This window comes from Aphidius gifuensis, linkage group LG5 (assembly GCF_014905175.1).
Source record: "Aphidius gifuensis isolate YNYX2018 linkage group LG5, ASM1490517v1, whole genome shotgun sequence".
NCBI classification, from domain to species: domain Eukaryota; kingdom Metazoa; phylum Arthropoda; class Insecta; order Hymenoptera; family Braconidae; genus Aphidius; species Aphidius gifuensis.
In genome coordinates, this window is record NC_057792.1 from 18,955,598 (window position 1) to 18,982,239 (window position 26,642).

At 24.1% G+C, this 26,642-nt stretch overlaps 2 protein-coding genes across 5 annotated transcripts; both read left to right on the top strand.

The window, feature by feature from the left end:
- The first annotated feature begins 457 nt into the window (after positions 1–457).
- LOC122856537 (zinc finger matrin-type protein 5) lies at positions 458–1,087 on the top strand. Its single transcript, XM_044158212.1, has 3 exons — positions 458–584; positions 649–786; positions 855–1,087. Exons 1-3 carry the CDS (start codon positions 458–460, stop codon positions 1,085–1,087), a joined length of 498 nt encoding a protein of 165 aa, XP_044014147.1.
- LOC122858251 (pleckstrin homology-like domain family B member 1) lies at positions 1,014–26,103 on the top strand. 4 transcript variants are annotated; one of them, XM_044161024.1, is made up of 12 exons: positions 1,014–1,122; positions 15,074–15,205; positions 17,242–17,415; positions 17,532–18,699; positions 18,767–19,592; positions 20,109–20,482; positions 20,550–20,700; positions 20,764–21,155; positions 22,053–22,185; positions 24,513–24,674; positions 24,745–25,002; positions 25,087–26,103. In XM_044161024.1, exons 2-12 carry the CDS (start codon positions 15,076–15,078, stop codon positions 25,270–25,272), a joined length of 3,954 nt encoding a protein of 1,317 aa, XP_044016959.1. In that variant the 5' UTR covers positions 1,014–1,122; positions 15,074–15,075; the 3' UTR covers positions 25,273–26,103. The 4 variants fall into 4 exon arrangements, with proteins under 4 accessions (XP_044016959.1, XP_044016958.1, XP_044016961.1 ...); XM_044161023.1 differs by lacking the exon at positions 1,014–1,122 and adding an exon at positions 1,705–2,186; XM_044161026.1 differs by lacking the exons at positions 1,014–1,122; positions 15,074–15,205 and adding an exon at positions 1,705–2,186.
- The last annotated feature ends 539 nt before the right edge of the window (positions 26,104–26,642 follow it).

Genomic DNA, 26,642 nt, shown 5'->3' on the forward strand with positions numbered 1-26,642 from the left:
AATTATTTCTTTAAAAAATATTTAAAATATTAATAAATTAAGACATATTTTTTTATTTTTCTTGCAAATACAATTATGACAATAATCATTTTAAAACACCGGAAACAAAAAAAACAAAATGGCTGTAGAAAATGTCGCTAGTGTCGCTTCCTGTACGAGAATATATTTTTTTTTTTTTGGTACAGTGTGTGTGACATATCGATGTGATAATTTTACATGTATTTTCGGATAAAATCAGCTGTCAAGTGTCAACTTTGATTTGTTTGTTTACATTTTTAATATATGCATTGTCAATTAATTTATTAAAAATAAGATTTAAATTTGATGAAAGCTTGCAATAATTAAATTGAATCCATGACATTAATTAAAAAATAGTCAAAGTCATTCTATAAATCAAAAAATTAATAAATTATTATTAACGTATTATTTATTGGTGATTAATAATAAAAACTGAATAATGGGTAAAATATATTACTGCGATTATTGTGACAGATCATTCAAAGATGAAGCTGGAGCAAGAAAAAAACATTTATCTAGTTTGCAACATTCAATTAATCATGCTGAACATTATCGACAACTTAAAGGTTAATTTATTACAAATAAAAATTATAAAATATGTTGTTATTTTGATGCATTTATCACTTTTAGATCCTGAAGAAATTCTAAAAGAAGAATTTGGAAAAACACCATGTAGAAAATTGATGAATGGTGAAGATTGTCTTTTTGGTAATAATTGTAGATTTTCACATTATAATCCACAAATGATTTGGCAATTACAACAAATGGGTAATTAAATTATAAACAATGCTATTTGTAGTAATTGTTGGTTATTTATTAACATCATTTAATTTCAGTTTCATGGAAATATCATTTGAAAGCACAAAAATCAGCTGAATGCCCAGATCCACATGAAATTATCAACGAGTACTTTCAGGATTCTTTGGTAACTGGTAATGATAATGATGAAATTAATCATTCAATATGGAATATACCAAGTGAATTACAAAATCATCCAAATTTACCACCTTCATTGTGGCCAATTTCTCCAGAGACTGTTACTGATTCAAACTTTGCTAAATGGAGTTGATAAATTTTCATAATCACTCAGCTAAATTCACAAAGGTACAGCTTTTTATTATCAAATTATTATTTAAAAAATTTTAATTATATACTCACGATAAATAAACAATTAATAAACAATCGAAAAATAAATTTTTCTAAGAAAATTTCTAAATCAATAATTTAAAATTTTTTTATATTTCAATTTTGTATTTATTTATAAATAATAATTATAAATAAATATATAAATAAATAAAGAGTATAAATTAAAATAAATATTAATAAATAATTTTAATTAACTAATTGTTTATACATAACAACAAAAATTATTTATAAAAAAAAAAAAAGAATTCAAGCTCATTTTTTTCTATAAAGTAAAGTACATAAAATAATTATTTTATAAATAAATAATAATTATAAATAAACAATTAATTATTAATTAATTAACTAATTATTTATTTAAAAAAAAAAAAACATTAACCCATAGTGTGGCGTCATCTTTAGACGTTTTCCAAAAACAATTTACCTTTTTTTTTTTAATTTGAATAAGAGCGTTTGAAAATGATCGGTTCGATTCGAGTTTAATCGGTAATCTCCGCGTTGACCATCTGCCTCTCTCTTGTTACACTCAGTTGGTTTGTCGGATTGAGAGGGATCACACCAGCACACCAGTGTGACATGTAATACCCACCACTGTATAAAAAAAACTCGTTGCCACAATAATAAGTGAAATATTTTTTCATCAATTTTTTTTTACATGAATCATTCGATACCAAGTTGTACTATTGTTTACAAAAAAATTAATTTATTTCAACCTGTTTTTATCACATCAATTAGTTTTAAAATTAAAATAAGTGATTAATTATTATTTATTAATTTAAATAACAAAAACAATTTAAAAAAAAAGAAATGTTTTTTTATTCTATAAAATTCGTTGATGCATTATTTTTAAACGAGCGTCGTTATTTTTGTGTATATCACGTGACGAGTAATTAAAGGTGTGTTGTTTTTAAATTTACTCCAAAAATTTAAATTAATTTTTTTGGAGTATATTTATTGGACGCCGGTTTATTCATCGTTGATCTTCGAGGATCTCCTGATCTCAGCGCACCAGTCTCATCCCAGTGGTGAGTTGTTTTTCTTCTCCCCTTTTTTTTTCTCATCTCCATCATCATGATAATAATAAGATGAAAGAATAAAGCATCATGCAAAATAAAATTGCAACAAGTATAAATAAAAAATTGATAAAAACAAAAAAAAACCAGCCTTCTAGCTATAAAATAACAACAACGAAAAAATGCCTTTATAAAATTCGAAAAATAATAGAAAATTTACAGTTGTTTTTTAAATTAAATTATCTCGATTATTATCAAGTGTCTGACGTAAGTGAAAGAAAGTGAATTATCATAGTTAATATAATTTACAAGTGCTATGAAATATAATTATTATCTTGCTTAGAAAGCTGAGCAGATATCGTCTATCTAAAAAAGTAAATAAAAAAATCAACAACAACAATAGATAATTTAATAAATCAAATATTAATTTTGTATTTAATTTGATTTAAAAAATTTTATCTCTTGATTGTTATTGGTTATTTATAATACATTGTGTGACTATCTGATTGTTTATTTTAATCGATCAATAACTACATTCGCTGGTAAACAATAACAACAACAACAATAACAATACTTAGCAGCTGCATCAGTTGACAATAGTTTAAAATAAGGGGATGTAAAAATAGCACCCCTCTTCTTTATGATTCATTATTTTATTTGCCCTGAATTATATATATTTTTTGGTGCAATTATTGCCAACGAAATTCAGAATATATTTGACCTTTTTGTAGAAAAATATTATCGCGAAAAATTCCGGAGTAAATCATCATTGGTATTGGTAATCATTGAGATGAATTTCGATTCGTGGCGTGAGTCATGTTGGTATTTATTTTGTGTATAATGTAACATATGTAATCCCAGGGAGAAATCTGTTGTCCCGTTTGGATTTATCACAGATTTGTGGGTATCATTTGAACTTGAATATAAAATTTCCGGATGTTTTTCTTCATTACCCCGGGGCCATGAATTTAATCCGTTTTTTTTTATTTGAAATAATCTTTTATTTTATATAAATAATGTAAAAATTAAATTGCAACTATTTATTGACAATATAAATTTAAATAATAATGATAAAAAAATATTTAATAATCTCGTTTTTGTTGACTCCAAAATATTTATTTCATGTTTTTTAAATTTAAACTTTATTCATTATTTTTTTAGTTCGTGATTTTTTAATTATCTTTTATACATTTATCAGCTATCAATAAAATTTTATAGATATAAATTTAAATTAATTTTTTAAAATACAAAAAAAATTATAATTGAGAAGCATAACAAAAAAAATAATTCCGTCATCAATTTAGTATTATTTATATGGATGCATTACGTCACATAAAAAAAAGACATTTAAAATTAAATATACACAGTTGTCTTGCCAAACATAAATTTTTTTTTTCTTTTGGAGCACTTGTGATGCTGGATCAATCAATAATTTACACTTTATTTAAATAAATTTATTACTTTTCAACTAGTTTATTCATTTTTTATACTATAATAAAATTAACTCTTTTTTTTTTTTTATAAAGCACAAAAACTGATAGCTGCAAACAAGTGTATTTATCCGTTTAAAAAATAACAAAAGTATATTATTCATACCTCATTGAATAATCTAAAAAACTATTTAAAATTTTTTTTTAATTTAATTTTTTATCTTAAAAATATTTTCCATTGTCATAACAACCTTGATGATTTATTTTTTATAATATCCATCTAAATATAAATTAATTTACATGCAATTTCCATTGGCTTATTTGTTGTGTGTGTGTGTAATATTCATTTACATTTATCATATATCGAAGCTGGCGTTATGGACAGTTCATAATATTACAGACTGTGATGTTTAGCAAGACGACGCCTACAATATGACTGATACTTGAATAAAAAATTAAATTACAGTCATACATTGATGATGAAAGTAATTTTTTTTAATAAAAAAAAAAAAAACAGCTTGATGCCAATGTATTCTTAATTCAACTCAATAAACACTTGTCAGTATATACATGACCCACTGTCGGGACAATTTTTTATCATTATTATCAATTACTTTTTATTATCATTTATTTATCATCATACCAACAAAGACATAAATCATTATATAAATTTTACACGATTATTTTATTTTTCCACTTTATAATCTGTAATAAATATTACATAAATTATTAATAACAAATAAACAACTCACTGACTCAATGATCTTCCAAAAATCATCATGGAAAAAATTCAATACTGACCATGCAAAAGCCTAGAAAATTTCCATGTTTGTCTGAGAACAGAAAAAGAAATAGAAAAAAAAAAAGAAAAACAAACCTGCTGAAATAGTGACAGGTAAAAAAAAAAAAAAAAGGAAAAATAGTAACCCACTGTGATGCATGCGGTCAAGCCAGGTCAGGTGATATGTAGTTTTTCCACAAGTTACTTTCTTTTTCTCTGAGATCAAGAAAAATCATTAAATAATTTTAAAAAATTTATATTTATTTTTAAACATTCTTGAAGATGAATTGACTTGATGTATTTTCTTCATGATAAAATAACCAGTGTAACAATTTATAACTGCATTCTCATCTTCATATTATCAATTGCGTGTATCTGTTTAATATATGTACACACCAGACCTTTCATTATATATATTCAAATAAAAAAAAAAAAAAAATATAATCATCAAACAAGTAATTACTGGAGGGCATCATTTAGTGATCATATATTTTTTAACTCAATAAATATTTTATTTATTTATTTATTTAACATTGTTTTTCCATCATTTGTCAGGTTTTTTTTTTATTCAAACATTTTTTTCTTTTTTGTCATTTTTCATTGGAAAGACCTCAAGGTGTCTCAAGGTAAAAATACAAGGTCATTTGTATTTCGTTCAGGTTTTATATCGCGTCTGTCGTATGTATAAATTGTTGCGCAATCTATGTGTATTGAGAATGCAAAGTTTTCAATATGTTTTTATGAAAATATATGTTTTTTAAAATATTTAAAAGTTATTCTTTGTTAAATCAAGGGAAATAAAATTGAGAACAAATAAATAATACTTGATAATATGGAGTAATGTATGTTTGAACATAAAAAAAAAAAAAAAGAGTTATGTTTTTTGTTTGATTGTATGTAGGATAAATAGTACGATAACACCGGGGTCGTTTATTAGCCGTAGGTGAACAGAGTGTGGTCTTGAAGGTGACTCTGGAATCTTGCTGAGTTTTTACCTTTGCCGATTGTAAAATATATACGTATATATATTTAATACTGATACATACTGACTTGATTGTGAGGCTTTATTGCTGACGACCACATGGCCGGCAGCCACGTAAATTACAAGGTGCAAAATCACCAGTGCCACAAGCCTCTTATAACCGCTTAAACCACCAACATTTTATACTTTTTTTTTTTTGTTTATTTATAACTAGACGTTTTTTTTTTTATTATTTTATTTTATTTATAGGATTGAATATTTAACTGCAGAAGTTATCGATTTAAATAAAAAGTTATACTTTATCAGTGATAATTTAAAAGTCAATTTATAATTATTTTTGACTTTTTTTTTTTTTTTTTTGCTGGTTATCTAATGAGGTTTATGAAAATATATATTTTTTTAGTATAGAATTGAATTTTTGTATTTTTATTTAGCAGTTTTTGGTAAAGAATTAAAATTGTGATGTCAAAAAAATGATAAATTATAAATTGAAAATTAAATTACACGGTTATAAATTCACTTTTTTTGAATAATTTTTTTTACATTGCATTCGTTTAAATATCAAATTTTTTTTAATATAAATTTTAGTAATTAATTTTGTAAAAAAACAAGTCAAGTTTAAAAATATAAAAAAAAAAAAAATAAATGAATTTTTTGTTGTTATTATTCAAGGATAATTATCAAAATTTATTACGAAATCAAATTGACATTTTAACTATCAATGCGAAAAAAAAAAAAAAGAATCTAAATAAAAAATTTTATTTGTAAATACAAATTTCTAATTTTTTATTTTTCACGGTCTGTGAAATGTGCCACACATCGCAGACCGTGATGGCAAAAAATTTGAAAAAAAAAAGTAAATTTTTTTGTTACTTTTTAACGGGTATATATTTTTGTTTGAAATATTTCGACCATAAAATTTTTTATTCAATATTTTCTGACCATATAATCATTATTTATTGCTCAAAAATAATTTTTAAAAATTCTTAAAAACATATTTGTAAAATCCATTAGAATTTCGAATAACAATTTGATAGCCTGGAATAACTTGCATGCAAATGTTGTTGATTATAACATTATCATGATAAAAAAATAATTTAAATTATTTTCAAGCATTAATTTAGTAATGAAGAAAAACAATTGATGCGTTTAATGATAATTCCGCATTCTTGAATTTTACACATCTTTAACATACGTCACATATAAATATATTTATTTATTTATTTTATTTTTTATTATTAATTTCATTTGCTGTATGTTTAGTTTCCAGAAAATAAAAAGGCTTACTGGTTTAATTCAACACACATACAAAAAAAGAGACATGTGCCATGGTGTCTTATTTTTTTTTATTTATTATTTTTTGCTTTTTAATGTTGAAACATCCGGGGGCTTTTATCGTTTCAACTCGCGTATGTATCTAGCAGTGTCAATTTGCACAAGCCACAAGTTAAACTCGAGGTAAACTTACGCATTTTCATATCTTCATATCAGCTTGTTATCAACATTGCGCATTGTACAATTTACGTAAATATATTTTTTTCTTTTCATAATTTAAACTCGATAAATGTTTAATCAAAATAACAAAATATCAATGGAATTTTACATTTCAGGTATTTTAAAAAATTATTATTATTAATCATTTGTTGAAAAATTAAATTAACATTATTTAATAAAGAAAAATATAATCGTAAATTTAAAATAAATATTTTAAAACAAGTTGTTGAAGAAAAAAAATGAATATAATTCTTATTACCATAATTATTACTCGAGAATATTTAACAAGTACTTGATACCACTGAATTTTAAAATTATTTTTTCCATCGGTTTTTATTTTTTTTTTTATGACTAAATGTATACATAAATATTTTATTTATTATTTTTTCAATCGATTATTATACGACTATTATTCTTGAATATAAATTTTGCGTTGGGAGTCGATGAAAGTTTTATGTGATGATGATAAATGTTGGAAAAGAAAAGTTGGCAATTTTGTGTGTGAGTTTTGGAAAAATGCCAAATAGATATATGTGAGTGTGTGGGTGTGATGAAGAGTCAATCGACAGGTTCAATGATCAATAATGTAAAGTGTATGAAAAAACATTTTTCAATGCAGTGTTGGACAAGTACATTTGTACATCAAACAAGTTGTCTTTGAAAAAAGCAATCAATTTAAAAATTAATTTCAACAATTTGTTACTAGTCAGTTGATTAATTTTCATATTAAGTTAAAAAATTTTCTGTTGCATTTAAATTACTGAAAATACTTGCCATTTTAATAATAAAAGCAGTCGGAAATTTTAAAATAATTAAAGTCAAAATCGCATTTAAGAAAGTACTAATTTAATTCATTTTAAAAATAACCTAAAAGTTTTTGAAATAATTAAATTGTGTTTGATTATTTATAAAGTTTTGTAATAGAATACAATTATAATTTTTTTATATTTATTTGATAAATTATTTTTAATCGATATAAATATGAATAAAATTATTTTTATTATCAATTAAGTTACAAGTCAGGTGAAAATGTTTCAGAAAAAAAAAATTACTAAAAATAATTATAATAATAAAAAAAGTTATCGAATTTCAGTGGTTTAAAAAATATAGAAATAATTATTTTGAAATAAATATTATTTGACAAATTTATTATTTTAAGAATAATAAAGTATATTGGTAGCTGTTAATTGTGTGATGAGCTCTTGGTCAAGGGAGCTAATACGCTTATATAGTGTTCACTTTATTCTCAGTTCAAATCTGAACAATGGAATGGGTTTTATTTTCTAGCGCTCAAATATGAAAAGTAATTCACACTAGAGGGGGATCTAATGCTGGAAAGTAGATATTTATCTGTCCAAAACTTAAAACGAGTATACCAATAATTGAATACACCAATAAAACCTAAATGAGCGTTGAGCGCAAATCTTTCCTGGCATTGAACGAGAGAGGAGCGTACCTACCTCGCTCATTCGATGCCAGGGAAAATTTGCCACCAACGTTGGATCCTCTTTTGCAAAATACAATAATTTTTTTTTTCAATTTCAATGACGGTGTTGTTGTCAAGTATTCCTGAATCCTAAAACTCATGAAATACTATTTAATCTTATATTATCATTTCAAATTTAATTTTGTTATAACATTTACCTTTCAAAATATTCTATTAAATATTTATTATCATTTTTTTTTTTAAATTTATATTATTATTAAGATAATCATTATGTATCATTGATAAATTCGTAATTACTTTATTTTTTACTATTGACAGTCGATATTTTTATTGTAAAATATATTTTCTACAAAATTTTATTCTCATTTTTTTTTTAAATCATATAATGTCTATTAAAATATCGAATGAGTACTTTCAAATATTCTCAAGTATAATTTAAATTATATATATTAAAAAAAAAACCTTAACCACACGTCAAAACGCATGCCTATAAATTTATTATTGCAATAAATACTTTAAATAAAAAAATGACGTGTTGACACAAAAAAAAAAATAAATAAATAAAAATAAATTGTGTCGTAGGCTGTTGTTGCTTGCAAGATGAATAGAACACACAAGAAAGAATCATCATAAAAATTTTAGAAAACAAAAAAAAATAAATAAAATAATACAAGAAAGAAGTCATCGACCCGAAGATGAGATCGTTAATGTTTTCTTGGGTTCGTGGGATAGCTCATAAATGACCACACCATACGACAAACATGTGGGTGTTTTTTAGACTCCATTAAAAATTAAAATGCATCATGATCTATATCTCTAAAAGTATATATATAAAAATTTCGAAATATATTTCTGTCATTTAATGCGGGACTTGATGCTTCGTTAAAACAAATTTTAAAATAAAAAAAAAACAATTAAAAAAGCAACAGCTAAGTAGGCTAGCATAAGGGGCTGTTAATTAATAAAACTGACGACAATATTGTGGCTACACCCGCCTGTGACACCAATGATTTGAACAAAAAAAAATACCATGATTACAATGACTACATTCAACTGCACTTATGTAAATTAATTTTCTTTTTTTTTCATAATTTTATTGTTACAATTACGCTGGACTAAAACAGTTGTAGTAAATATAAAATAGAAAAGCTAAATGACAATACTGTGACTGCATTAATAAACAGCCCCTATATAATTATTCGAGCATGTGTGTTAATAAATAATTGAGATGATGAATATTGCAAGGTGTTTGGGAGTGACAATAATTATATACGTGCTCGTATTGTCATTATTGAGTTGTTCTTTAACCTCGCACCTGCCTTATTCAGTCTTGAGACAATCACAAGAAACGTCAAAGAAAGGAAGTAACGCAATCATTAATTTTTTTTTTCTTCATATATGCTTGATTAACGTCATCATCATTCTGCATTAAATATTCATAAATATTTAAACTCTGTGATAATTTTAAAAACTCAGATTATTTAAATAGTGTGTGTGAGTTTTTTGGAATACTATTTTTATGAAAATTCATTTTTTAGAATTAAAGAAAATTTGAAAATAAAATTTTAACATGCTGTATGCAACTTTGAACTGGGGAGTGCCTTGTCATTTCTATTTTCATCTACTTAGTTATTTGAGAATTTCATATATATTTAAATATGTCAAAGAAACAAAAAAAAATGCACCCATAACACCACATCCTCCTCCAAATGATAAAATTTAAAACTCTCTTTCCTTTGAAACAAAAATTTTAACAATTTTTATTTTTAATTTTTCCTATTTTTTTTTTAAATTTACAGTTAGTGTAAATTATATTTTTTTTGTTTGTTTTTTAACCCTGTGGGATGTCTCTGTCTGCTGGTGTCTGAAGATAGTATCAAAGAGTCAAAAAAACGTGTTATACATTCATGAATATATACAACGACATGTGTCGTTGCGTTATTTTTTTTGTTATTTCGAAAATTTTTAAGACTGAAAAATATTTATACAAAATAAGAATAAAAATAACAAGATAATTTCTGCAAAAAATAAAAATACGTTTTAAAGTTTAATTTATAAAATTATAACGGAAGTACTATTTCAACAACTGATTTTTCTTAATCAAATAGTTTCTAAATAAAATATTATGATGAAATATATCCAGAAAAAAACAATATACCCTGTAGTGTGTGTTAGTATTTAAAAAATTAGATTTTTTAAAATTAAATTAAAATTTATCATTATGAAAATTATAAAAGCATAGTAATATATGAACATAATGATACAATGTTATTTGTTGAGTGTCAATGTTTTCAAAAAATAGGGTAAATAATAACATATATTTTTCTGACTAATTTATTATATTGAAAATAAAGTATATCGGTAGTTGTTGGTGTGATGACATCAATGAGCTCGTGGTCGAGGGAGCAAGCATTACTACTTTTGTCAGGGTAAGAATGTCAGTTCCAATCCTCGTCGAGGTAAAAATCTGTTGAGCACTCAAAAAGCTTCAACAACGCCACCTCATCTCCTAAATGATTCTTTTCATCAGTAGCGGATTTTTACACCTTCCTATTTATGTTTGAAAAATATTTGAAAAATATTTAAAAAATATGATATTTCAAAAATATTTAAAAAACAGCTCAACTGTCAATGAGCGTTGGGGGCAAATCCTTCTTCGCATTGAACGAGAGAGGAGCGTACCTACCTCGCTCATTCTATGCCAGGAAGTATTTGCCCTCAACGCTGAATCATTTTTTGCAAAATATAATAATTTTAATTTACATTAATCCTTATTTTTATCATTACAAATATTCATTTTTTTTTTTAATTTTAATGACAGTGTTGTTGTCAAGTATTCCTAAAACTCATTAAATACTATTCAATGTTATTATCATTTCAAATTTAATTTTGTTATAACATTTTTCTTCCAAATATTCTATTAAATATTTACAATCATTTTTTTTTTTTTCAATTCACATTATTATCAAGATAATCATTATGTTCTTTATTGCGTGAGATATATTTTCTACAAAATTTTATTTTCATTTTTTTCCCCGCTTATAATTTTATGCAACTCTAAAATTTAATTTCATTTTTAACTATTGCAACTCAATTTTTCATTCTCAGATAAATTTTTTTATTGCCATTTTTAAAATATAAAGTAGATATTATATATAATCAAGTTTATATAGTTTACTAAAACGTTAGAAAAAAGAAAACCATTACGCAAAAGAAAGAAAGAAAAATCATCATTAAATAAGAAATAAAAAATATATAAATTAGTCAGGTATAGAGTTGTAGAACCAAATGCAACGTCCGGTTTTACCGCATAAAAAAAAACCGCCATAAACACATACATAAAAATATTTATATAAAAGTTTTTGTGTTAATATATACAAACGTCATATGAAAAAGGCAAAAGACGCGAAGCCACTCGTATCCTGTACACGTGGTTCATTTGCCATCATCATCAACGTACACACCCTCTCGCAATTCGCACATTTCATTTTTTTTTTTTTTTAATTTTCTTTTCAAAGTCACTGTGTGCTTTTTTTATTTATCTTCATGTGTGTTTGTAACGATTGTACTTGACGGATCATTCAAGTACATTCACACAAACAAATATATAAATAATAATAATAATTATAATAAAATACATGACCGACATACATATCCGATAAAAAATGAATAAAAAAAAAGAGTGGAGTTGATACCTACGTGAGTTATCCAGAATGGTTTGATGTCACATAACGCCCGCAGCAAAAAGTAAAAAAATAAAATAAACTGAAGGCGTGAAATATGCCTGTTGACAATAATATTATTAACTTTTAATCTGGCATTTATAATAAAATAATATTTAAAAGCAAGGTAGTTGGAGTCAAGAATAAAAAGGCGTATACACGAAATATTTATTTCTCGTCAAAATTTAACCAAACTAAAATGAATAAATTAAAATATAAAATTAGACCCAAATTCTTAAACATTCAATGTTTTTATTTTTTTACTTTGTTTTGTTTTTTAAATTATATTTGATAATTAATTCATTTGAAAATTATGATAGTAATAATTGTTTATCTAGCAGCAAGTGAAAAATAAATTAATTATACAAATTTATCGAAGATATTCAATAATAATAAATTTAAAATATTTATGTTGTCTTTGAAGTACTGTAAATACTTGCCATTTTAATAATAAAATCGCTCAAAAATTAAAAAAAAATTTAATTCAAAATCCCATCTATGAAATTACTGATTAAATATACTGATAGAAAAATCTCCAAGTTTTAAAAATAATTAAATTATATAATGTATAATTGTATAATAAAATACAATTATCATTTGTTTATATTTATTTGTTCAATTATTTTAAATCGATATATATATATTTATAAATATAAATAAAATTATTTAATTTGTTCAAATATTGAACAATTATTAAGAACAAACTAGGTAAAAATTTTCAGGAAAAAAAAAATTACTAAAAATAATTATAAAAATTGAGTGTAAGTGCTTTAAAAAATATAGTGAATTGAAATAAATAATTTTTGACAAATTTATCATTTTAAGAAAGATAAAGTATATTGGTAGTTGTTTGTGTAATGACATCAATGAGCTTTTGGTCAAGGGAGCAAGCACGTTCACTTGTTAGTCGAGTGGTTCCTGGTTCAAATCCATAGACATTCGACTCCCGTACTTTAAAAGTAGCTATAACGTTGGAACTACCATTGAAAATGGAATTACTGATCTACAAAATGTCTAACACTGCAAACAAAAGACCAATGAGCGTTGGTGGCAAATCATTCCTGGCATTGAACGAGAGAGGAGCGTACCTACCTCGCTCATTCCATGCCAGGGAGTATTTGCCTCCAACGCTAAATCCTCTTTTGCAAAATACAATAATTTTATTAAAAATTATGATAGTAATAAATATATATTTAGCAGCAAGTGAAGCATAAATTAATTACAAATTTATCTAAGATATTTAATAATTACCTTATTAATAATACAATAATAATAAATTTGAAAAAAAATAAATAAAATTAATAAACATTTTATAGATTATTTGATAGATAAATTATTTAAAAAATTAAATTTAAAGAAATAATAAAATTGAGTCATTAAAATACGATGATTGATTTATTTTTAAATAAATTAATTTTAAATTTATCCAAGATTAATGATTAGAGTAAAATAAAAAAAATAAATTAATTGTTTTAATGAAATATTTATTTATTTATTTATTGTTTATATACTGCGTTGTCATAATTTTTTTAAAATTTAATATAGTCATTTTCATTATGTTTATATACGCTTTAATGTTTCTATGGTCTTTAGAATAATAAATTATAATTTAAAACAGCTAATGTTTTTCAAATCAACACACGCTAATAGATTTAAAGACCGTTCTCTTTTTTAAAATTCGCCTTGGGTTGTCTTACTGATATTTTAAAAATGGTTTTATCATATTAGATGACGTATACTCTATTAAATGCTGAGTCTAAATGTGCTGATGTGATATAATATGTACAAGATAGTATATGTCACATATAGTAAATAAAATATATTTATGAAATTATTATCGTACATCACATCTGGTTAGCAGCTTCCATTTCAACAATAGACATTTTTTTTTTCAAATTTTATAAACGTGTTCAGACACTGTTTCAAATGCTCAGTTATGAAAATTTAATGTGATTTTGTCGATGACAGTTTTCAAGAAAGTTGCCAAGCACTTGTCGACACTCGATGCTTTCATGATAATATCTTGAAACTTAATACTTCATAAAACCGACTACTATCAAAGACCCAAGTAAATGCAGAAAAAAACTGTGTAAAATATTTTTTATAAAGACTATATGTCAGTGCACTTTGTAAATTCTTCTTCTTTAAATAGACATCTGAAAATTTTAACTTTAGATCTGGGGATTGGCCCATTTTTCCTCAGACAATGATAAACTTTTATACAAAAATTTTCAATGTAAATCACGACAATATTTTTATTCTAAAAAAAAAAAGAAAAATACAACCAAGCACACACAAAGACAGTTTATTTTTAAGATTAAAATAAAACTGAAAAATTAATACCTAATGATTTATTTTTTTCATTAAATATTATTACAAAAGTCAAATAATTTTATGCTCCACTTTAAATGCTGGCATTTTAATTTTTTCTTCAAGACAAATTTGATGTATACTAAATTTCGTGATATACACAAATAAAAAGGTTGTTCATCCCACAGTCTGTCTCTCCATCAATTATAACAAGTTAAAATTTATCATTATAATTAAGCTCATTTACAAATTGCTTGCAGTTTGTATGAATATAATTGAACTTTGACTATGAGTAAATTTTTATTCATCATGACATATTCGTTTAAAAAAAACAACATATGTACATTTATCTTTTCATTATTCATTTAACCCTTTTTTCACATCGTCACTTGAAAATATATTCAACAATCTGTATATAATTGAGCAAATAAAAATGAAAAAACAAGTGTTCTTATCAGTATACTGATTAAATATCAAAATTTATCTATTTTTTTTTTCTTTAAATAATAAAAATAATAAGAAAAAAAATTTAATACACATATGCTCTCATGCAAATATGTTAAATCGATACCTTTTTTTTTTTTTGTTATTTATTAATAAAAAAATTCCACTCGAATTACAACTTGATTTTACAAAATCGAAATAATTTAAAAAACAAAAATCAACGATAGAAATTTTATTTTTTTAATTATAAAAAAAAAAAAAAAAAAACAATTAAAAAAATTATTTTTAGGAATGGCAAGTGCTGGACTTGAAGTTAAGGAGGCAGGACGTGCCTTGAAGGTACATACTGAATCACCACATTTGGTTTCTATGGGTGGTGGAAGATTGTCAACAGCTGTTACTCTTCATCCTCTACCTGAAGGTATATTATAATTAATAAAACACACGTGTGCCTTAAATAATAATATAATAATAAATGATGATAAAATTGATAGTAAATTATAAACTGACTCATCATGATTATCATTATCATTGAAATTTACAAAGATTATTTATTTTCTTGGTAAAATAAATTATATATAAATGTGTCATACAAGACTATACATTTATCTTTCATTTGATTCCACTTGAGCAATTTCTATACATATTTTTTAACACTATTATTATTTGTAAAAATAAAATAAATAATAATAATTGAGCACCCTCAGTGTTCTTTGAATATGAGGAAGCACACGTGCGTATACTAGTAGAAATATACGTATTTAAATACAGCACATAAATGAAATTCGTAGGCGGTATATAATTGTGTGACTTCAAGACAGAGGACAGTAACCCAAGTGCACTCTACATACACTTAAATATAGAGTTTACTTTTAACATTTTGTACAATATAAATTATTGCAATATTTAATTTATCAAGATAAATGTATTTAAACTTTTTTTCAATATATTTATTCATAAATGTAATTTAAAAAACATTATTAAACAATTTAACAAATTTATTTTGATATTTATAAATTTTTTCAATTTTTTTTTAATTTTTATTTATAAATTTATTGATAAATTATCATTTTTTATTTAGTTTTATGTTTATTGAGTAATTTAAATATTGATAAAAATAAAAATTTAATTTTTTATAATTTAAACAATTTAAAAAAATTAATTTATAAATATAAATTAATACTTAATATAAATTTATTAAAAAAACAATTTAAATATAATTAAAAATTAAATTCAAATTAATTTTTAATAATTTAAATATTTTAACAAAATTATTTTAATATTTTTATATTCTTTTCAATATATTAATTAATTTATTTATAATTTTATTAAACCAACAAATTTAAATCTAAAAAAAAAAAACAAAAATATTCTTAGAAAATTATTTTCAATAATTACTAAAAATTGAATTAAAATTAAAATATATTTTGCTTTTAATTTGACAAATTTAACAAACTTATTTGAGATTAAAAATATTATTATTAATATTTTTATGGTGATGAAAAGATAGAAATTTTGATAAACAGGAAGTAAATACGATGCTGTTCTCGATCTGCAAATTTTTCATTGTACAGCAGTGTAGAATCACCATGGGGTTTCAAGTATAAAATGCAACAGGAAGTTACAATTATAATGTTAATAATGTAACCACTTGCATTATATACATATAAAATAAAACCACAGTTATGTCAATACATATCTAAAAGCGTTCGTCATATATATATTCACACCAAGAACAACCCTTCAACAAGATGCTCTCAGCTCAAAATAATACTCACAAACAGATTTAACTCACATGACGCATACTCATGCTTTACCAACCATGACAAATTTCATTTAACTTAAAAAGTTTTTCCTAATTGCATTCCGGCTAACTTACGTTTTTTGAGTCATCTCAAAGACAAAAAAAAAATACTATAAATGCGTGTATTTTTGTACTTTAATTATTCGCTAACAATATATTTATGTCCTAGTTATTTAAAAAAAATAAAACAAGCCATAAAAATATATAATAAAATTTAACTTGCGCCAAAACTAAATATATAAATACACCATCTCCGGTCTTTTGTAGCACTATTGAAATAAATTTTTAGCAACACAGTACAAGAACAGAAGTCACCATAATATCATCAAGCTTCCTGTTTAAAATATATATTGGTCTAAAAAATAATAAATAATATTTTTGATTATGTTGAAATACTTTTCTTTATATTCTTAAGAAATATATATAATATATATTTTTATTTTTATCCTACTATGGAGTGAAAGTTTGATGCTTGACCGGTTGAACAAGTTTTTTATATTTTTTTTAAACTTTATTTTTCTCATCTTAGTTGAATGTTTATTTGTTTCATTGTTACGTATGATGACCGAATTATTGAAAAGGCTGTTAGTCAACTAAAGAACAACAAAAACAAATACGAAAAATAATTTTTTTTCTTATTAATTATTTTGCAGGACGTGTTATATTGGGATCCGATCGAAATGCTGATATACCAGTATCTGGTACCGGTGTTGAACCAGTTCACTGTGCAATTGAAAATAATAACGGTGTAGTTACACTTCATCCCATAAACGGAAGTACCTCGATTGACGGGGTTGTCACAAATTCATCGATCAGACTTGCTCAAGGTAAATCAAGGACGTAGAAATAAAAAAAAATTAAATAAATATTCATTTATTTTAATTAAATATATACATATTATAAATTAAATATTAATATTATTTTTTTTATTTTTTTTATGCAGGTTGCATGCTATCAGTAGGACGTTCAAATTACATGAGATTTAATCATCCAGCTGAGGCAAATCATTTAAAATCAGTATTGCCAAATCCACGTATATCAATGGCACCAATTAGTTTTTCTTTATTATCATCAGATAATATTGATTTAGAACGTAAACCACCAGTTGCACCAAGAAAATCACCAAGAAGTTCATGCTCAGATGATGAAGTTGGATTTTTTGGTAAATTATCAAAATTTGAAATGCTTGCACGACAAAATCGTAATTGTGTATCACCAAAAGTATTTCCAGCTGGTTCATTAACAACAAATGTACCTGCTGATCAAATTTTAGGACATTCAAGATCATCAAGTCTTTTAACAATTAATAAATATCATAATTCACCACTTCAAAATGTTACAAATATCGATAGAAATCGTTCACCAATAACACCAAATTCACAATATCATACAACAATACCAAATCAAATTTATAATAATAATAATAGCAATAATAATAGCAATACAACAGATTTATTTCAAAAATTTAATAAAACAAATTATTCTGAGAATAATAATGAAAATAATGGTTCACAAAATTCATTAAATAATAAATTACAAAATAGCAATTATGATTTAATGTCTAAGAGTTTTTATTGTCAACGTACAACAGATACAAGTTATGATAAATTTGGACGTGAATTTGATATGAGCCAGAGTTTAATTGTAACAAAAACAACAACAACAATGACAACGACAAATGAAGATTTAAATGTTGATAAATTTGGTTCAAATCCAAGTTTATATAGTCGTCAATCAAATGGATCATTTAATGGTTCATTGAGTAGTCATAGTATATCATCAAATACAAATGTAACACGTTTACAACAACCAAGTCCAGCATTTAATCGTAATCCAAAATATAATAATGAACAAAAAAAATTATATGGAAGAGTTAAAAGTCCAACACCAAGTAATGGAAGTGGTTGTTCATTGGATGAATTACGTGAAAGACAAATTGAAGCTGAATTAAAAAGAAAAGAAGCTGAAAATATGAGAATACAAGCACAAAAAGATAGATTTAGAGAACAAGAAATTGAAAAACAAGAAAAAATGAGACTTGAAGAAATATTAGTTATGTGTGCTGAGTATGAAAGACAAAGTAATCAAGAAAAACCAAGACAACCAAATAGGTAAATATTATATAAATCAATTTAAATTAATTTATCGAATTAATTATAATGATTTTTTGTATTTTAGAATTAAAACAAATGGATCATTACCAAGAGATAAAAGACCTGGCTATAATTCACCATTTAATAGTCCAAAAAATTCACCACAATTTTCATTTGAATCACCAAATGCAACAAGAAAAATCATCAATCAAAATGAAAATTCACCAAATAGTTTACAATCAAATTCATCATCAATGGAAAGATTATCACCAAGTACAAATACATCATCATCAAAGTGGCAAAATGATTCAAATTCGACAGTACAATCTCAAAGTTTTAATTATGAGAATGTTAAAATAACAATTGATGATGATAATAATTCTCATAATACGATACGAAACGAAACAACACGACAATCACCAATAACAATTGGTAATACGAAATCTAATAATGAAATAATAAATAGTAATTCAAGTTATGAAAGTATGTCAATAAATGGTAACACAAGTATTTATGAAAATGTTAATATTTCATCAATGCAAAATAATAATAAAAATTATTCAACAACATTAAAACAACATGATAGTATTAATAATAATAATAAAACATGTGAAAAAATTGATAATAAAATAACAATATCAAATGATGATTTGCTTGAAGCCATCGAGCAATTATCAATGTTATCAAAACCAAAAGAAATTTGTGTTACACCAAAGAAAAATGAATTAATGAATAATAATAAATTAAAAATAATAAATGCTGATAAAAAACGTAAAGAGCTGCAAGATGAAGATAGAAAAAAATATATTGAATTTTTAAAAAATGAAAAATTACATATACTTGGTAATATGGATGTGTTGAAAAGAAGTGTTGCTGATATCGAAATTCAGGAAGAAGAAATTAATCGAGCTGTAAATATATTTGTTTTTTTTTTTTTAAATAATTTTAACATTTTTTTATAATTATTAACGTCTCGTTATTTAAATGGAACGATGACGAATTTTTTATTTTCAAACATTTACATATTTTTTTTAATATTTCTTTGTTAATCGTGTTTGCTTTTAAACTGCATTACGTCATTATTTTCTTATCTACGGTCAAGATATTCAGACACATATGCCATTATGAGAAATTATTTATAATTTTTTTTTATTCTTTATTATTTTTTTTCATCTCAACTCATACGTCTGGTTAAATTCTCAGTCACTTGAACAATTTTCTATTTATCATTTTTTTATTTATTTTGACTTTTGAATTATTTATATTTTTATAAAAAAATTTTAAGTGAATAATAAATTGTTTTTTTTGGCTTAAATATTTTACAAGAATTTAAATAACAAAGTGGTTTTTTTTTGTTTTGTTAATATTGTATTTTTTTTTTTTTTTTTTGTTTTATAAAATAAATATTTATTATTTTTTTTTTACAGCTTGAATTGGAAAAAGCTCTTTTGTCGGCTGAACATGAATCGGAATCATTGAAATTATTAAGTGAAGAGTCAGAAAAAGCTAGTGTTCAAGAACGTATTAATGTACTTGAATGTGGAATGGCTGAAGACACTGAATCACAAGCAAATCTACAAACAGAAGCTAAATTAAGAGTTGAAAAAGTTGAAAAATTATGTAAAAAAATTGAAGAAGAATATAATAATTGTAATGATGAATTATTACAACAAGAAATATCAGAAAAATTAACATTTCAACAAGAAGCATTAGAAAATGAAAGAAAAACATTTGAAGATATGGAATTTCATCATCTTGAAGAAGAAGCAAGTAAATTAGCAACAAGAGAAGAACTACAAAGGCAAGTTATTAATATAAATTTTCTATCAATTTTTTAAACTTAAAATTAATAAATTTTTTATTTACAGATATTTAAGTGAACTATCAAAAAAAATTGATACTAGAAAATGTCAATTAAATCAGCTGGAATCACAGAGAAATGAAGCCAAATCAACAGCAACAAAAGAATCAAGAAGTCTTGAAAGACTAAAATTAGGACACATGAGAAGATTAGAAGAAGTAAATAATTATTTAAATAATATTATTAATTCTATAAATTATATATTTCATGATTTATTTTAGGGTCGTAATAGAATACGTGAAATTGATGAAGAATTAGAAAGTTTAACTAAAAATACAACTGATAAAGCTGATGAAAAAAGATCACCAAGTAGAGAAGATTTTGATAGAATATCTAGAGTTACAAATGATTCACCAATTGTTAATAATCAAGGAAGTTTAGGTCGTAAAACAATTGAGTCATTAAAAGAAATTGAAAGAAATCGTCAATTACATTTAGCTAAACAAGGAAGTCAAGTTATATCTGATGAACGTAGAAGAGTTGAAGAATTAAAACGTCGAGTTCAAGATGAAGTTCGTACACAATGGGAAGAAAGAAAAATGAATTGTGCATCATTTAATAGTGTTGAATCAGGTGAAGAATCATCAAGTTATTCAACTGGTCCAACTGAGAGGTAAAAATTCATTTATTCTCAAATTATTTTACTAAATCGAAAAATATTTAAAATAAATAAAATAAACTCTAAATTCATTTAGATATTTTCTCTTCTTGATTAAATTAATTTCTATAAACATAAATTGATTACAAAATAATTATAAAACATTTAATGGTTTATAATTTTGTTTTTTTTTTTTTTTTGGACTTTGAACATTTAAATAAATCACAACATGTGTTATTGACTCACGGTTGATTTGTCAGTTTATATAAACATTGATAAGTTGTAACTTTGCTACACATTCTCTTTATAATATCCAGGTGTTTTTAGAATTCTTAGAAATCAATTTTATGCAAAAGTATGTGTGTGTAGTTGGTATAGCATTAAAGGCTGTGTAAAAAATAAATATCTCGATGATAGAACGCAATCGTGAAAGTAAACACAGAGTCAATTTTAGTTTGCGATTAAATCATTTGAGATGTTTGAAGCGTATGTTGTTATCATGGCTTATCTTATCTTGCTTAACACTGTGTACAATTATCAATGTACAGTTGATGTCAAAGCACGACTAAGAATCATCACTAGTCTTATTTCGAAAAGCTTAAATTATAAGTTTTTGCTTTGTTGTTGTAATTGAATTATAAATAACTATGTCCTCAAGATGAATACTCGTGGATTGGGTGGGGCAATTGTCAATGAGGCACATGTAACTGGTTGTAATTTGATAACAATAATAACAAGTAATAAATATTACATGATTAGTAAAGATTGGCTCATTGAATATTGTTACAAGCCTGTTCGAAATCGTGTGAACAAAATATATAAAAACTGGTTGTGTGTTGTTGTCGTTTTTTTTTTTTAATTTACACTTGAAAAAGTTTAATTATAAATAATACTTGTTTTTTTTTGTTTTAGTGGAAGTGGAAGCAGTGATGGAGCTGATGTTGGTGCTAATGAAAAAATGTCACCAAGTAAATTATCTGAATTTACATCACCAAGTCCTGGACCATCAACAAATTCATACACTCTTCTTAATCAAAATGACAATGTAAGTTTTTTTTTTTTTTTGAATTTTTAATTCAACCTTTCGCAAATTAAAGTCTTGAATTTATGTATTTTTATATTTTTATAAAATATGTAGTAAGAAAAATTTATACAAATGATGAAAGCTGAAGGTTTGACAATTTTTATGCATCAGTTGTTTTAGTGAGTCAGGTCATTTAATAATTTTTGCCACTCATCGCATCATTTTCATTCGAGCGATGTGTCTTGGCTGGCTCTTTGAGGTTTTATATTTCCAATAATAATACTTCACAAGGATTTTAAAATATATATTATAATAAATACCAACAATTTAAATATATTTTAAATCGAAATTTTTATTTTTTCTTTAAATATCACATGTATTTCCATTTTTTTTTTTTGTAGAAAAAAATCGTTAAATTTTTATATCAAAAGAAAATACTCGTTAAAAATTTATTGATCGTTCGTCAATAGAAAATATTTTCACAAGGGTGTAGAGAAAATATAATAATGAAAAGGGTAATCTTTGTAGGACAAAGGGAGATTCAAGTGAATGGTGTACAGTAGAGGGGAAACCAACACGAGGGTTAACACAAAAACCACGATTTTTTCTCTTCTCAGTTTCACTCTGTTCCACTCAGTTCACAGTTTTATGCTGTCTAGTATAATATTTCGTGTCAGTGAATAAAAATAAAAGATAAAAATATAAATAATATTTTTTAAATATAAATTATTTAAAATCTATAAATTTTTCTTGATTTAAAAGGAAAAAAAAGTAACAAAAAAACAACTAAAAATTTATTTATGTCAGGTAAACATTATTATTTTTATTAATGTGTTGTACATAATAATATTTTGTGAGTCAGATAAAATAAATGTTAGTTAACGTGGGTGTATTATTAAAATAAATTATATATTTTTTTGAAGATCACATTTGACGTTTATTTCTCTGTTTGGATATGAATGAAATTCGTTGTTTCGCGAATTAGTTTTATCATATTTGTGGAGGCGTTTTTCTTTTCGCGGTTAAATATCAAAGAGTAGGGATGAAAAAATAAAATATAAAAAAATAAATATATGTTTATAATATTGGTTTGGTGAATAATAAACTTGTGAATAAACTGAAATAGTTTAGTTGCCATCGTACTGTCGTTTCGCTTGACAGTTTTTATTTATTTTTTTCTATTCATTTATTATCAAAAGATAAGAGCAGTTTTTAATTATTTAAAACTCAATAACTTGTTCAAGTTTTTTATGAAATTTTCTAAAGAATCTATTGTTATTTTAATTGAAAAAAATTAATAGTAAAAAAAAACAAATTATCATAAATTGACTGCAAATTAATTATCATAAATATAACAGAAAAAAAATGTCGTTAATGTGGATGAATTATATGAAAACAACATGTAAAAATAAACGTATTAAAAAACGTCATGTAAGTTTGACAATATTATTTAAATAAAATTTATTACAATGCTAATAAATATTCGAAAATTTCTACTACAATTTTTTTTTCTTATAAATTATTATATTTGTATAGAAAAAAAAAAAAACTATTTCGTTTACAAAATTATTAATGTCATAATTAATATGACAAATATGTCACAATAAATTTAATTATAAAAATAAAAAATATTTAATATAAATAAATATTAAAAATATGTCAACAAGTGTTAAGAACAATGTTGGCATCTAAAAATATTAGAGACGACAATTCTTGGTATTTGATTGCTATAAATATATCATCAGTACTTTGACCAGTTGAAATTTCTAACAGAAAAATCGTACAATAAACAAGTTTCGTCAATGTTTCTTTTTTTTTTTTTTTTATTAAATATACAATAATTTATTAGCTTTTTTTTTTGTTTAAATAAAAGTTATTTTTATGAAAAACTTTCTTTAAAATTTTTCAATTTATATCTTGCCACAAAAAAAAAAAATATATACTAAAAATAAAATTTTATCTTTGACACTCTTGACGTCTAGAAACGATGATAAACTGATAAAAAAAGAAAAAAAAATTTTATAAATATAATTCAGTGTAAATATGCCTACGAAAAATGTAGGAAACAAATTTATATTAATTTATTTCTATGACGTCCAGTGATATTCCCTTGAGCAAATTTTATTTAAAAAAATATTGTCTATGATGCAAATTAACTTTAAAGACGTTTTATAAACAGTATTATAAATAAACGAGTAGCTGGGAATAGTCATAGTGACCCCCAAATAATTTCGAGTCGTATGTGGAACATGTGTCGAACATAATGCAATCGAAATATCTGATAAATTTTCTTCCAATGCTGACCATTAAAATGTATATATAATTTTTTTGTTTCTACTTGATTTCAGATGCGTGATGGTAGAAGAACTTCAATGGAGGGTGAAAGACTTAGCACAAATAGTGTGGGTATTGTCAGCAACGGAAGTCGACCAATTTCCCAAACATCCAGTGGAATGGAAAGTGTTGGATCATTTCAAACAGTTAAACATCGTGATAAACCAAAATTACAGGTATTTAGAAACATTTTTTAAATGGAATAATGTTTGTTATATGATTTATTAATTATATATTTTCTTACAGAGACCATTGACAAGATATTTACCAATAAAATCTGAATCATTAGATTTGAAAAATCATATTGAAACTGCTGGACATCATTTACCATTGATACATGATGTTACTGTTGACACAACAACATGCTGTGGTACATTATCAAAAATGAGTAAAAAATTTCATCACTGGAGTAAACGTTGGTTTGTTTTTGATAGAAAAAGAAAATCTTTATCATATTACAGTGATAGTTCATTAAAAAAACTACGTGGTGTTATTTATTTTCAGGTATTATTAAAACTCTATAAATTAAATTCAAATTGTCATTTAAATTTTGATTAAATGTCTATTTAAATTTTGTTATTTTAACAGTCAATTGAAGCAGTTTATGTGGATCCAATAAATCCAGTTAGATCACCACAACCAGCATTGACATTTATTGTTAAAACAACAACAAGAGTTTATCATCTTATGGCACCAAGTCCAGAGGCAATGCGTGTATGGGTTGATGTTGTTATAACTGGTGCTGAAGGACAAGAATTTGATTATGGTGTTTGACATAAATCAATGACTGAATTTAGCAGGATTAATATTTTTAACCCAATCAATAATATATTGATTACATGTGCCTGATAAACAAATATTCCATCAAATTATTGAAAATTATATTTCAATAATTAGAGGCCTTTTTTTTTTGGGAACAACATTTTTTTTCTTTCTAAATAATTGTTGGTTTTATCTTTTTTTTTAACGTGGCATTGACAAGTGAATGAATCAACTGGTGCCAATTTTTTTTTTCGTTTTTTTTTTCTTATTATAAGACACATGAGAATTTTATTCAAGTATTATAACATTTATATCCTCAATATCATTATCAACACTACCATTTTTATTAATTGTAAATTTACAAGAGTAAAACGTACGTATACGTTAAATTCTAGAAAATAAAAAAAAAAATATTAATCTAGTCTTCCAACGTAAGAAAATTTGATGTATTTCAAAACAAAAATATTTTTAATTAAAAAAAAAATCAAGGGGTTTTTTTTATACTGAAAAAAATATTTTTAAACGAAATTTTTAAAAACAAAATTATACAAATTTTAATTTATTTTAAGTATACATAAATTTTTGTCAAATTTATACAAAGAATTAATCACCGTGTAATTTTTTAACTATACATTGATGACCAATAAAAATTGTAATTTAGTTATTTTTTTTTTTTAAATTAAATACCACTGATTAAGTTTTTTTTTCTGGTATTTTGTTATCAGTAGTTTCAAAGTGTACAGTCGCTTCAATGTGGCAATAATCATTGAAGCGTTCAAGTGTCCTCTTAAATATAATACAAAAATATTTAAAAAAATAATAAATTATTAAATTAAATTGTTATTTTTATTTATTTTGTCTGTTTACTATAAATTTAGTCAATAATAATGGCGACTAATCAAGCAAATGAGTCTGGATTTGCTGATGAGTCACAAAAAAAAGTAATAAAATAATTAAATGTAGATTGTTGACTAGTTTACCTGTAATATTTTTGTAGGAAATAGTTGTAAGAGGAAAAACTGAGGACAAAAATAGTGGAAATGTCCAAGAAGAAATGGATAGAAAAGCTGGTCAAGGCAGTGCTGTTAACAAACAAGAAGAGAAGAAAATTTCCCAAGAATCTCTTGATCTAATTGAAAAGCTGCGACAGCACGTTAATAGAAATTTCGAATAAACAATTATTACTACCACCTTGTAATTTTTTAACAATACAATCATGACCAATAAAAGTTGTAAATTGTAATTTAAAAAAGGAAAAATAAAAAAAGTTTTTTTAAACACAGGAAGATGAACATTTATTCTTCCGCAAGAGTCAACATCTGTCTTTTAAAAAAATCCAACAAAAGTGGCACGTGCCACAGCATCCAGCAAGTAATCACCCT